The sequence below is a fragment of the Pelodiscus sinensis genome, chromosome 3 (assembly GCF_049634645.1).
Source record: "Pelodiscus sinensis isolate JC-2024 chromosome 3, ASM4963464v1, whole genome shotgun sequence".
In the NCBI taxonomy this organism is placed as follows: domain Eukaryota; kingdom Metazoa; phylum Chordata; order Testudines; family Trionychidae; genus Pelodiscus; species Pelodiscus sinensis.
Genome location: NC_134713.1, coordinates 145,847,198 through 145,860,494, shown reverse-complemented (window position 1 = coordinate 145,860,494; position 13,297 = coordinate 145,847,198). Strand labels below are relative to the sequence as shown.

Here is a 13,297-nt window from a genome sequence, read left to right as displayed (position 1 = left end):
TGTCTGTCTGCCAGCATCTCCTCCTTTCTCTTGTTGTGCTGGCCTGGGTAGAATTTATCTCCAAGTCACAGATAAGTAGTGGTGTAATTTATATACTGGGTGCAAGGCCACTTTCTCAGGTCTTGGCAAAACATGACATGTGATTTATCAGACTACAGAAGAATGAGTAGCGGTTATTCTGTCTATATAAAGTTAAAAAATTAATATATCAAATTACATCTTCAGTGATGGTGATAACCATTGTGAGAGGAGAAGAGCTAATTGAGCTTATTAAATTTTGTATGACTTGAGAAAACTGCTGCTGTAGTGATACTTAATTTGCTTAGAAAGAGAAATGTTCTAGGCAACTGGAATCAGTTGCCCTGTTTTCTTCAGTTTAAATGTATCTATTGATCTGAGGCAGTAAGTCAGATAAGCTGGCAAAGAGTATTTAATTGAGTAGCTAAATGGTTGATTGCTTTGTTAGCTATTTCATATCAGGGATCAGATTAGAATTTCAAATGGACTAGTGGTAGATGGCAAAAGTAGTTTTGCCTCCATATATGAATTGGTCATTTTTCTTTCAAAATAGGGGAAAAGATTCTGGAGTTGCCTTATTTTATATCAGTATCATGGAAACAAAGGTCAATGGATCCATTAATTCAAGATGATTTCTTAATTTGACACTCACCCCGAAATTACAATGATTAATGAAATATTAGTATACTGACAAAGTTCCTTTGTCTTCGTTTCACTTCATGATCAATGTACTAAAACAATGTGTATCTTTTCCTGGGCATATTAGCCTTTCTCCAGTTTTAAACCTATCTCTACATTTACTTTCCATTGTTTTCTGTTTGTTTTCTCGATCTTTTTTTGACTTCTGTTTCATGGGTATGGTTGGTAATTATTTTCTATCTGGATGTTGGAAAATGAGAATATCAGAGCTCACACCAAAACAAGATTAATGGAGCTGAGATCTCCAGGTGTTCCCTTACTGAAAGCCTGAGCAGGAACAAGAAGGCTTAGGTTTTAATTACAGGTTGTGAGCATAATGATCTCTCATAATATGGCTTCAAAACAGTGTGATCTGTAGGAAAGGCCAGGTTCAATAATTTACGGAAAATCGGAAAGTAAAAATTGACAAAGTGAACCATTCTAATCATGGCACTATGTAGTCAGGGTGATCAGGACACTTCAGCTGTGTAGTGCAGTAGTTCTCAATCTTTTTAATCCCGGGGACTGGCAAACCCATTCCCAAATTTCTTGCAGACGGGTAACATTTTATTTGCATATTTGTATGTTTATTATGAAAATAATGAATATTCAAATATGCAAATAATGTAACCAGTCCACCAAAAGTTTATGAATGGGTTTGCTGGGCCATGGTATAAAAAGCTCTGACCGCCCCCCCCCCAGAGTCCCCAGTGCCAGCTCTAACCACTAGAGCCTCTCATCCCTCCACTATCCCCCCAGCCAGCCAATGATCCCAACTCCCTTGCACCCAACTCCCCCCAGTGCCAGCCTCTTGCCTTCAGAGTCCCCTAGCACCTGCCCTGCTGCCCCAAACACTTCAGTGCCAGCCTCCTGTTTCCAGAGGCCCACTGCAACCAATCCCCCCCAGGACCTTCCCTCCCCTGTCAGTACCCTGTCCCCAGTGCTAGCACTGCCCTCCAAGCCCTCACTACTAGCCCTGCCCCCAGAGCCAGTGCCCCTCCAGTGTGAGCCCCCCACCCCAAAGGCCCCAAGCACTAGCCCCACCCTCAGAGCCCCTGTGCCTGCCCCACCCTTCTTACCTAGCCACTGAGCTCAGAGTGTTTTCCTGCCCGGCCGGAGGGCTGCTGGGAGCCTGCAACTTGCCGGGCCCCTGCTGAGCACTGTGGCAGCCGGGCTCTTGCCAAGCACTGCAACTGCCCATGATGCGGCCGCCGGAACTGGAACTAGAACCACAGCGAGACTGCCCCAGTAGGAGCAGCCTCATTGCAGCCCTGGCTCCAGCCACAGCGCATGCGATTGCCCGCTGCTGCAGCTGGTGGCATAGCCAGGCAGGAGTTCATGGCCCACTGTCAGTCTGCGGACCAGATTGGGAACCACTGGTCTAGAGCATGTAGTGGTGAAACTGACTTTAGCACCACACTCAAATAAATGGGTCAAGATTGGCTTCAGTGGCTATTGCCGCACTTATACCAGTGGGGAATTTGGTTTTCTCCTCTGCGATTTTGCACAAATGACTCCTTTATTTCGTGTCTAGCTTCTTCCCAATCCCTATAATGGTTGATTCTTTGGCCTCCGTGTCTTATTCCACTTATATTAAACTTCATCCTTGCCACAAACCTTCCCTTACCCCTTAAGCATGAAAGGCAGGATTTTCAGGAGTGGTGCTTTGGCCAGTTGAAATCAAGGGGAGCAGAATTAGGCTAACAATGAGCCCTCTTTCAAAAGAATGCTGTCCTCTCCCTGTGGTTAACACATGGTCCCCAACTACAGGGTTTAGAATATAGGGGAAGCATATTCCTGCATTTTATGCATGAAGAGGACCAAGAATGTAATGGAATGAATCTGACCTGCACCTGCCATCCTCAGTGAAGGCTCCAAGAGATATTAGAAAAATATTTCCATGCTTCCCTCAAACTACTCCATTATGCCCTGAGGGAATTATAAAGTACCGTATTTTCCGGCGTATAGGGCGACTGGGCGTATAAGACGACCCCCTATCTTTTTAATTAAAAGATAGGGTTTCATCTTATACCCCAGCGCCCCTCCGCCTCCTTTGCTCCCGGTATCCCTGGTCTGCTGGAGATGGTCCCAAGCAGACCAGAGGCACCGGGAGCAAAGCCGCAGCAGCTTTGAAAGCCTCGGGGGAAGCCGGCGGGGGGGCATCCCAGGCGCGCCTGGGCTGCTCCCCCGCCGGAGCCCCTCCGCGGCTTTGAAAGCCTTTGAATGCCCCCCGTCGGCTTCCCCCGAGGCTTTCAAAGCCGTGGAGGGGCTCCGGCGGGGGAGCAGCCCAGGCGCACCTGGGATGCCCGGCCGCCGGCTTCCCCCGAGGCTTTCAAAGCCGCAGAGGGGCTCCGGCGGCGGGGCATCCCAGGCGCACCTGGATGTATACCCGGCGTACAAGACGACCCCCGATTTTTGAGGGATGTTTTTTAACATCAGAGGTCGTCTTGTACGCCGGAGTATACGGTATGTTCTAGTTTTAACTATTGGTTACGTCTACACTGGCATGATTTTCCGGAAATGCTTTTAACGGAAACATTTTCCGTTAAAAGCATTTTCGGAAAAGAGCGTCTAGATTGGCAGGACGCTTTTCCGCAAAAGCACTTTTTGCGGAAAAGCGTCCATGGCCAATCTAGATGCGCTTTTCTGCAAAAAAGCCCCGATCACCATTTTCGCAATCGGGGCTTTTTTGCGCAAAACAGTACTGTGCTGTTTACACTGGCCCTCTTGCGCAAATGATTTGCGCAAGAGGGCTTTTGCCCGAACGGGAGCAGCACAGTATTTCCGCAGAAAACACTGACGATCTTACATGAGATCGTCAGTGTTCTTGTGGAAATTCAAGCGGCCAGTGTAGACAGCTGGCAAGTTTTTCCGCAAAAGCAGATAATTTTGCGGAAAAACTTGCCAGTCTATACACAGCCATGGTGTGTAAAAATGTGATTTAAAATTATTTACATAAAATGTCACTTTTTTCTGCCCTGTTCTTCAGTGATTTCACACCTGTGTGAGCTTAATTATGGAAGACAAAATATGCCTCTCCCATACAAATTAACAGCAAACTGCATTAACTCTCCCTTTGCCCATGTGAGCTAGGGATGACTTGTTACCCTATTTTACAGATGGCGAAATCAAGACATGGAACCTTGTGTCACTCACCCCAGGTCTTGCAAGCAATCTGCTGCAAAGCCAGGGCTAGAATCCCAGTCTTCTGCATCAATCCAAGATTAATCTGTGCTTTCATGAGAAGGGGGTGTGTGCGTGTGGCGTGAGGTACCAGTATGTGACACAACTGAAAAAAGGGGAGGAAAATGAGACCAAAACATGCACTATACGAAGCAGTGATGCACAACTGGGAAACAGGTGCTCATGTTTAGAGTACTTAGTGAGTAGTTTTAATTTGTGGCATATGACTTCCAAAAAGTTGTTTTGGCTGTGTGATGGGGTGAGGATGCCCCACACTCAATCTGGTAGAGTTAAAACCCTGTGGGCGGAGGAAGTCCCTCCCCTTCACCCAGACTGGGCATGCTCCAAATGCTGGGGCAGCATAAAAGACAGTAGCATAGCTCAGTCTGGGCTGGTCATTGGAGGTGAAGGCTCTCCAGCAGGAGTGCCACAGCTATCTCAGCCAAAGACCTAGGAGACCACCGTGAGCTACCAGCACTGGAGAAGCCCTGGGGAGAGGTGGCTGCAGGGGAAATGAAGGATCCAGAGACCACCTGGAATGGACCTGCACCGGCGGTGGTAGGAAGGGACCCAGGGAGGGTGTTGGAGCAGTATCTTCCACCCAGGTGATGTTTTGGGACCTGATGGAGTAGGGTGGGCCTGGGTCCTCCTACCAGGGCTGTCACCCCCACTCCTCATTGGCGCTAACCATTAGGCTGTGCTGCCCTGAACCGAGGGCCGTGCCTCCTTGACTAGCTATTAGGCTGTGCTGCCCTGTACCAAGGGCTACCCTTATGGACTCTGGCTGTTAGGTTGTACTGCCCTGATCTAATGGCTACCCTATTGACTTTAGCTACTGAGCTGTACTACCCTAGACTGAGGATGGGTTTCCATAGACAAAAAGAGATTGCTGGCTATTCAGCAGGTGGCCAATCAGTGTCCACACCCCTGGGTATCCTTCCTCCAAGAGATGGGGTGTGCATACACCAGACAAGCAGCATTTCAAAAATAATCTTTTTTTCACTAATTCTTCTTGGCCTAAAAACCATGGGTCATAAATTACAGGCAGTCCCCAGGTTACGTACAAGATAGGGACTGTAGGTTTGTTCTTAAGTTGAATTTGTATGTAAGTCGGAACTGGTACATATTGTAGGGGAAACTCTAGCCAAACATTTTTTTTAGTTTTGGATAGCATAGGGAAAGGTTAACTCCCCTCTAATGTTTGTTTTGCTGTCTGTTCCCCTGTACAGAAGATTTCACATCTATTTCTGTCCCTGTGACAAACTCAAGACTAAAGGAGTAACTCATCAAATACCAAACAGCTCTGCACCATGCTTTGAGCTAATAGCTTTATTTCCACACACCACCCTGGGTTCTAGGAGGAGGGTCCTTTTTTTGCTAACACAATGAGGACACAGCTCTGGGGGTTGAGTGTGAGACCGTCCTCCACTTCTCTCCTCCCTCCCCACATTCTAGGGCCCGAGGGATAGGCAGCTATGGAACTTGGTGAGGAAGGAATGGGGTCCAGAAGGGATGCCTGTGCATCTGGCTCTCCTGCGAGCCCACCATGAACGTCACCAGCTCTGCCATGACTGTCAAGATGTTCTCCTGTGTCTTCACTTGGTGTTCCCTGCACACTCTCTCCTGTCCTCTACTCATATCTGCCGCAGCAGTTTTCCTCGCTTAACTGTGTCCTACCCTAGTGAGTGGATTGCGTTTCCTCATTGAACATGTCCACCCTAATACATTTTCACCTTCAGATCTCTGACAGCCAAACAGCTGGAGGAGCTGGACCCACTGGAGTGTGCAGCAGGCCCCCTGTTGTACCTGTTGTAATGAAAAGTGAAGGCCAGACTTCACAGGCGTAAAACCTAATCTCTTAGCATAAAGGAAGGTCTGTCCCTAGAAAACAGCAATGTGCTATATACAAGGACAGTCCTGCTTTTAAGTACCCACTATGCAGCAGATACACCACAGAGATCTAAAGGGAGCAGCTGGACTCAGTTTGGTGGCAGTTTATTTGGGTTCCTCAACAGACTCTTAAGCAGCTGCTTATAAAAGCAGCATGTTTGCAGCACTGACCCAGACCATTTGCCTCTTTTGTCTTCTGGTATGCCTGCCTGAACACCTTTATTTTCATGTAGCACTACTTGGTGTATCCTTCCTCCAACATACCCTCTGTGATCATGGCATAGATGGCACTGTTTTTTCTCTGCTTCATCGTGCTGCTGAACTGATTCCTCTCCCCACATAGTAATGAGGGAAGGATCTCCTGCATGCTCCATGCAGGTGCTCATTTGTGATGCTGGGAACTCTTGATCAGATGTATTGCTCAGGTACACTGCCAGCTCTGAGGTCTGCTCACCACATTGACCACCCAGGAAATGAATTCAGATTTTCTTGGGGCTTTTCCTGTGTACTGGGAGAGCAGCAGAGTTGTAAGTGCTAGCCAGACCAGTCACAGCAAGGCACTGAGGAGTAACGGTAGTTCAAATTAGGATTTTTAATTCAAACTACCTACTCCGTGCCGCGTGTAGCTGCGGGCATGGAGTTCGGACTACGGGGAATTTAAAAAATGGCGGTGCCCGGGAACATGTAAATGAAGCCCGGGATATATAAATCCCGGGCTTCATTTGCAACTCCACTTGCCCTAATTACCCTACCTAGCTCGAACTAACTCCAGCATGCAAGTACTGAAATTGACTTGATTGACCCTTAAAGTGCATGGGTGGTGTAGATTCATTGTTTAGAAAATTAACCTAACGTGATTAAGTTTGACCTCAACTCCTAGGCTGTCTAGACTACTTCCCACTTTTGAAAGAGGAATTTTCATTTGCATATTTGAGTCTGAACACTGTTTCCAAAAGGGTATTTCAAAAGCAAAATCACCGTCTAGATGGATTCTTTTGAAAACTTCCCCTCCCCCCCCCTCTTTTTTTCCCCAAAAGAACCTGTACTCATTTATTTTCAGGAGTACAGGTTCTTTCGAAAAAGGGCGGTGTTTGTTTGTTTTTTTCAAAAGAACCGCATATAGACTGCGGTTTCACTTTTGAAATACCCTTTTGGAAACAGTGTTCAGACTCAAATATGCAAATGAAGCACAGATATAATCTGCCTAATTTACATTCCTCTTTTGAAAGAGGGATGTAGTCTAGACATAGTCCTAGTATAGACCAGGCCTAATGTGCTAAACTTGCATGGGTGGTTTCTTTTAATTTCTTTATTTAAAAAAGAAAGAATTAGAGGCAATGATATTTCAAGGAGGGCAGAACCTGCATATGTCACATTACTGGATTTTAAGGAGAGCAGCCAGACCACTGCTGCACCCATGGGGGGTGTTTGTCCCAAAAATATATACAAAGGGGGCCATGTGAGGTGTCAAATGAAAATTTATGCTCTACTGATTCTGTACAGGCAGTCCCCGAGTTACGTGGATCCGACTTATGTCGGATCTGCAGTTACAAATGGGGCTTTTCTCGCCCCGGAGGACTGGAGCGGCGGGACGCCCAGATGCGCTGCAGTCCCGCCGCCCCTAAGAAAAGCTGCTCCACGTCTCCCTGGTCTGCTGGGGGGAGACGCTGGGCTGTCCCGCTGCGGGCGTGCTCCAAGGCTTTGCTCCCCGTCTCCCTGCAGACCAGCAGCACCCCAGCTGCTCTGGCCCAGGCGTCCCCAAGTCAGCCACTGCTGAAACTGACCAGGGGCTGACTACAGGAAGCCCGAGGCAGAGTTGCTCTGCCCCGGGCTTCCTGGAATCAGCCGCTGATCAGTTTCAGCAGCAGCTGACTTGGGGACGCCTGGGTTTCTTAAGTTGAATCTGTATGTAAGTAGGAACTGGCGTCCAGATTCAGCCGCGGTTGAAACTGATCAGTTTCAGCAGCGGCTGAATCTGGACGCCAGTTCCGACTTACATACAGATTCAACTTAAGAACAAACCTACAGTCCCTATCTTGTACGTAACCCGGGGACTGCCTGTATATGCTATTCATGTACTTGTATAATGTCTGTATGTGGAGTTATAATGTACTCTGTGTTGATGTTGGAAGATTCTCTGTCTGAAGCAGAGCAATGAGCAAAAAAAGCTCAGCCTATGGCTGTGCTAATTAGCAAGGAGACAATGAAACTCTAGGTGCCAATACCCATATCAGGAATGTGACTGATACCTAAGGGCTACCAGCATGGAACACAGGGATAGGCCACTGACCAGGTGACCTGCTGTAGCAAAAAAGATGCCAGGAGAGGTATATAAGTGCCATGTGGCACCCTCCATCTTGGTGCTTAGCTCAATTCTTAATCCCAGAGGCAGCTGTACAGGGATCAACGAGCTGGGAAGAACTGGACCCATCCTGACATAGGATGTACACCAAGGACTTTTAAGCCAGCAGTTATAACATCTCTGCTGCAAGCCTGCATTGAGAACTGGGAGATTCGATGCATGTAATGTATGATACTTTAACAACCTTATACTCATGCTTTTCTTTCTTTTAATAATAAACCTTTGGATTTTAGATTCTAAAGAATTGGCTTAGTGTGATCTTGTGGGTAAGATCCGGAGTGGAAATTGATTGGGATCTGTGGCTGGTTTCTTGGAACCGGGAGAACCTGCTCGGGGTAGGTGAGATTGGGTCCTATAACCCCTCGCCTGTGTGTTAGGCCCAGGGCTGTTTGGGGCACGGAGAGAGCTGGGGTGTCAGAACGGTTTTGCTCATGAAGCTTCTGGCTGGCCAGGCTGGCAGCTGAAGTGCTCTGTGGGACTGGTTTGTGGCCTATTTGGGAAGGTGTCCAGTCTGGGGCTGTACAGAGCCCCGAGTCTGAGCGATTCGCTCTGAGTGGATGCCCTCAGCTGTGCCCAGACCCATCCAGGTCCATCACAGCATACTCAAAACTTCAGAATAGGGAACAGGGCTCGCAAATGAGTGGTTGGATTTGCCCTTCCCTGATTTTCACATATGTATATACACGGTTTTGCTACTCTGTTGGATTGCAGGTATTTCTGCAGGGCCACCTATCATGTTCTCTTTTTGGACATTAGCCCTTACATGACTTCTTGTGCTTAAACCTTTCTATTTCAAGCAAATGATCATATTCACGCTATCCGTAATCGAGCTTAGAATAGCATGAATGAACAGGTAAGCTCGCTTTCCCATCTGTCCAAATCGTGCGCGTGTGTGTGTATGTGTGTACAGTTTTGAAAGCTAAAACTTTGCATCACGGTTAGAACTAGTAAACATGAATGGAACACATGACTTTATGCCCTTATGCTTTCTTTCCTAATTCTATTTATAGATTCATAAATTTTTAGCACTATTAGCATTTGAGGTCAACTTTTTATTATTTATAAAGCATCCAGCAGTGACTGTTGTAAATTTTTTTCAAAATCACTAAATGTAATCCTGACAGATTAATGAAATAAAATAAAAAATACATTGTTTTAGACCTCAAATGACTTATTACATATGTAAATCCTATGTTAACTCAACTTTTCCCATTATGTTAAACAAATCTAAACTAAAACACTGAGGCAAATTATATGTAGTCATGACTGAACAATTTCTGGTAAAGCCTGGTAACCAGAACTATATAATTTTGCATTTTCAGATACATTTATTAAAACAGCTTAACTTGATTGGAGCACTTAATTTATATATTTTTTTTAATAAGAGGAAGCTTCTGTGTCTGGTAAATCAGATCTATGGGTTTTTTAAATTTTCTTTCTGTAAACCTCTGGTGTAAATCTGGATAACAATGATGAGGCTTAACATTATGTAGTGCTTTAGACATGTGATTTTTCAAAAACACTTCTAGTCCAATGGGAGCTTTATCACATGTACTGCATGAAGAAAATGTACTTAAGTTTTCAAAAATTCCTAGTAATTGGTGGGTGGGGAACTTAATATTTTGGGTGCAAATTTAGATTTATTAAAGAAGCCTAATTTTCAGAGTGGGTTCTCAGCACTTGCAGAAAATCTGGCTTCTTTAAGATGTTGTGATTGGCATTCCCAATATTGAGGAATCCAAAATCACTAGACAATATTTTTAGCCTTTGTAGTTAATCTTTGTGGCAAATCTGAGGTCAAGTCAGTATTACCCCATCTTTCTGAAGGGGTCTGAAGCTGAGTCAGGCAAGTCCTCCTGGAAAGAGTGGGGCATTGGGTGGAAAGGGCAGAGCCAGAGTAGCCAGCCCTCAGTGCTGCCTGGACCACGCCACCTCTTCTTCCCCCCTACCCCAAACACCATCTGGAGCACACCACTTGGGGTCTTGCAGTGCACAGCACAGCACTCCAGCAGCAAATTAAAAGGTCTAGTGCTCTAGTCACCACTGCGATAGTAGCAGTGAGCAGGAGTTGCAGCCCCTTTGAATCACCAGGCTCCTGAGCAATTGCTCTCCCCCCCCCTCCAATCAGTAGGCCTGTTGACAGTTGAAACAACTTTTGCCTAAAGCTACAGCTCTTGTCACCAAACACTGAGCTTATTCCACTATATATGGTGTCTCAAATCTGTCTGTCTGCAGATAATGACTGTAGTATTCATTTTCTGGGCCATACTTTTAGTTAGCCTCAAAGAAGCATCTAAATATTCACAGCCAATATAATCACAAAATTGGGATTGCAAATGAGACTTCCTTAGTCATATATGCTTTATATAGACTAAATATATATGGCTATATATTTGATCAACTCTAACAGGCATTATGTGTACTGCAAAATGACTAAAATGAGAAATTCAAAAAAACCCAAAGCATCTGAAAGTGAATCAAAACAGAAGGAAAAGTTTGCATGTCATCCTGAAAACACAGGCCACTAAGCTTTAAATGCTTCACAATAATGTTGCATTATAAGCAGGTGTCAGTGGCAAGTTCATATGCCTAGATAATGAATGCTGCTTATAGAAAACACTAAATAATGTAGTGATGAATTCTAATAGCCTGCTCTGCTTTATTCTTTTAGGGAATCAGTAGCCTGTTCAGTTCACTGAAAGTAGTCCGACTTCTTCGGCTCGGTCGTGTGGCTCGCAAGTTGGATCATTACATTGAGTATGGAGCTGCAGTCTTGGTTCTGCTGGTGTGTGTGTTTGGTCTTGCAGCTCACTGGCTGGCCTGCATTTGGTACAGCATAGGAGATTATGAAGTTATCAATGAGGATACAAACACAATCCGAACTGAAAGTTGGCTTTACCAGCTGGGGGAGTCCATAGGAACGCCTTATCGGTTTAACACAACAGGTTCGGGGAAATGGGAAGGGGGGCCAAGCAAGGATTCTGTTTATATCTCCTCGTTGTACTTCACAATGACTAGTCTCACCAGTGTTGGATTTGGGAACATTGCCCCCACTACAGATGGAGAGAAGATCTTTGCGGTTGCTATGATGATGATTGGCTGTAAGTACCTGCAATTTTTTTACCATACACAATGGCCTATAAAGTCTTCCTGTGCATGTTAACCTTCATAACTTCTTAGGCAGTATCTTACAAGTTTCTAACCAATGTTTGAAACTCATTTTTGTGACCATTTAAATGTCATTACATTTAATGTAGAGCAGGCTATTATGACTCTTCTGGTATAGTATTTGAAATTCAGGGATGGGAAACCTTGTGTTTAAAATCATAGACTCCTAGGTCTGGAAGAAACCTCTCATTAAGTCCAGCCCCTTTCCCAATGTCCAGAACTGAATACAATACTCCAGATGTGGCCTCACCAGTGCCAAATAAAGGGGAATAATCACTTCTTGAGATCTGCTGGTATTTCTGTTACAAACTATAGTTGAATTTCTGCTGCAATTAGAACATGCAATTTCTGTGTATCAAAACTAATTTACCAGATATTCTTCCTAGGCTAAATTACCCAATCTATACTAACAGAAAAAATGCTATTTGACATTATAAAAACTAGTTTACTGAGATGGAGAAAGTTGGAGTCAATTTTGAAGTAACTCGTGTATTTTTGTTTAATTCTTGGCTTAATTTTCATTAACAAACCTCTCAGTAAAAAATATAAACATTTGGTTCTGATTCTACTAGTTTACTGCAGTTACTTTGAAATGTCTAGAACGTTACATGTGTGTCAGTGTTTAAAGGACCAGGGCTGTTAAGTGTTTGGGAGTCTGGTGAGGGAATTAGACTAGAAAGGCACAATTCTTTTATTTCATGAATGCTTAAGTTTCAGCTGTAAAAAATAATTTGCATTTTACTGCTAATTACTTTTTCCAATGTTAGTATTTAAACTAGTTTCTTAAAACAAAATGGCAGCAATAGTGGAATTTCTACGAAAGCTGAAAACTGTTATGCTGTTGCCTCAAACATGCTATAGATAATGTAATGAGCAGTGCAATATAAAGTAGCCTTCCAAACATGTATATCTATTGAATGTACTTGTTTTAATATTTGGGCATCTTGAGCTTTGACTCTGTGTATGATGTTCTGAAGCTGACTTACCAAGAAACCTTTAGTGTGTGATAGTAAACTTAATAACTCTTACATAAAATCCAGCATCTTAATGGGGCTATTTAGGAAATTCACAGGGTTCACATCAAATATTCACAAAAGCATGCTGAAAGGAATTGATATTTGTGGAAAGTTAGTATACTTGTTCCAAATTCAAAAGTATTGCTTTTATAACTCAGTAATTAGAAGCAAGATCTAAAATGTAAAAGAACAAAATGTATTCTTGTTTGATCTAAGGATTCTTAGAAACCAAGTCCCTAATCTTGCAAAAATTTATTTATTTGAAGAACTTTACGCTGTGAATAGTCACATTGAAGTCCAATGGGGCTATTCGTGTATGTAACTACTTGTATGTATAAATGTTTGCATGATTGGGAACTAAGGGTATGTCTACACTACAGAGTTAGTTCGAACTAACTTGGTTCGAATTAGTTAATTCGAACTAAGCTAATTCGAACTAACGCGTCTAGAACTAAAAACTAGTTCGAATTAGCGTTTTGCTAATTCGAACTAGCATGTCCACATTAATTGGACCCTGAACAGGGCTTAAGGATGGCCGGAAGCAGTGCCGGCAGGGCATCAGAGGAGGACTTAGAGTGTGGAGATGCTGTCTCAGGCTAGCCGAGGGCTGTGCTTAAAGGGACCCGACTCCCACCCCGGACAGACAGTTCTCAGGGGTGCCCCACTTGAAAACCAGTCCTGGCTTGGAGTGCCCGGAGTGCCCACACTGGGCACATCACACCACTCGGCCATCAGCCCGGCTCCACTTGCCGCAGGCTGCCATCTGGGAAGAGGGGGCAATTGAGGGACTGCAGGAGAGCTTCCACCCCCAGAAGCCCGCAGAGCCAGCCCAGTCCTCCCCATCAGGGGCTCGTGCCCCATTCCTCCCTCACCTCCTTCCACTTACCCTTCCCTAGCCCCTTTTCTTGATGTACAAAATAAAGGACAATTGTGTTCAAAAATGGAATCTGTCTTTATTGAACAAAACGGGGGGAGACTGGGA

At 44.8% G+C, this 13,297-nt stretch overlaps 1 protein-coding gene across 2 annotated transcripts in view; it reads left to right on the top strand.

Annotated features, from left to right (window-relative positions):
• The window catches only part of KCNH1 (potassium voltage-gated channel subfamily H member 1), a 256,021-nt gene that overhangs the window by 90,818 nt on the left and 151,906 nt on the right, over nucleotides 1-13,297 (top strand). For both annotated transcript variants that reach the window (XM_075925117.1, XM_075925116.1), the window contains one exon: nucleotides 10,803-11,232. In XM_075925117.1, the coding sequence (XP_075781232.1) occupies nucleotides 10,803-11,232 (430 nt within the window). The remainder of the gene's footprint in view (nucleotides 1-10,802; nucleotides 11,233-13,297) is intronic.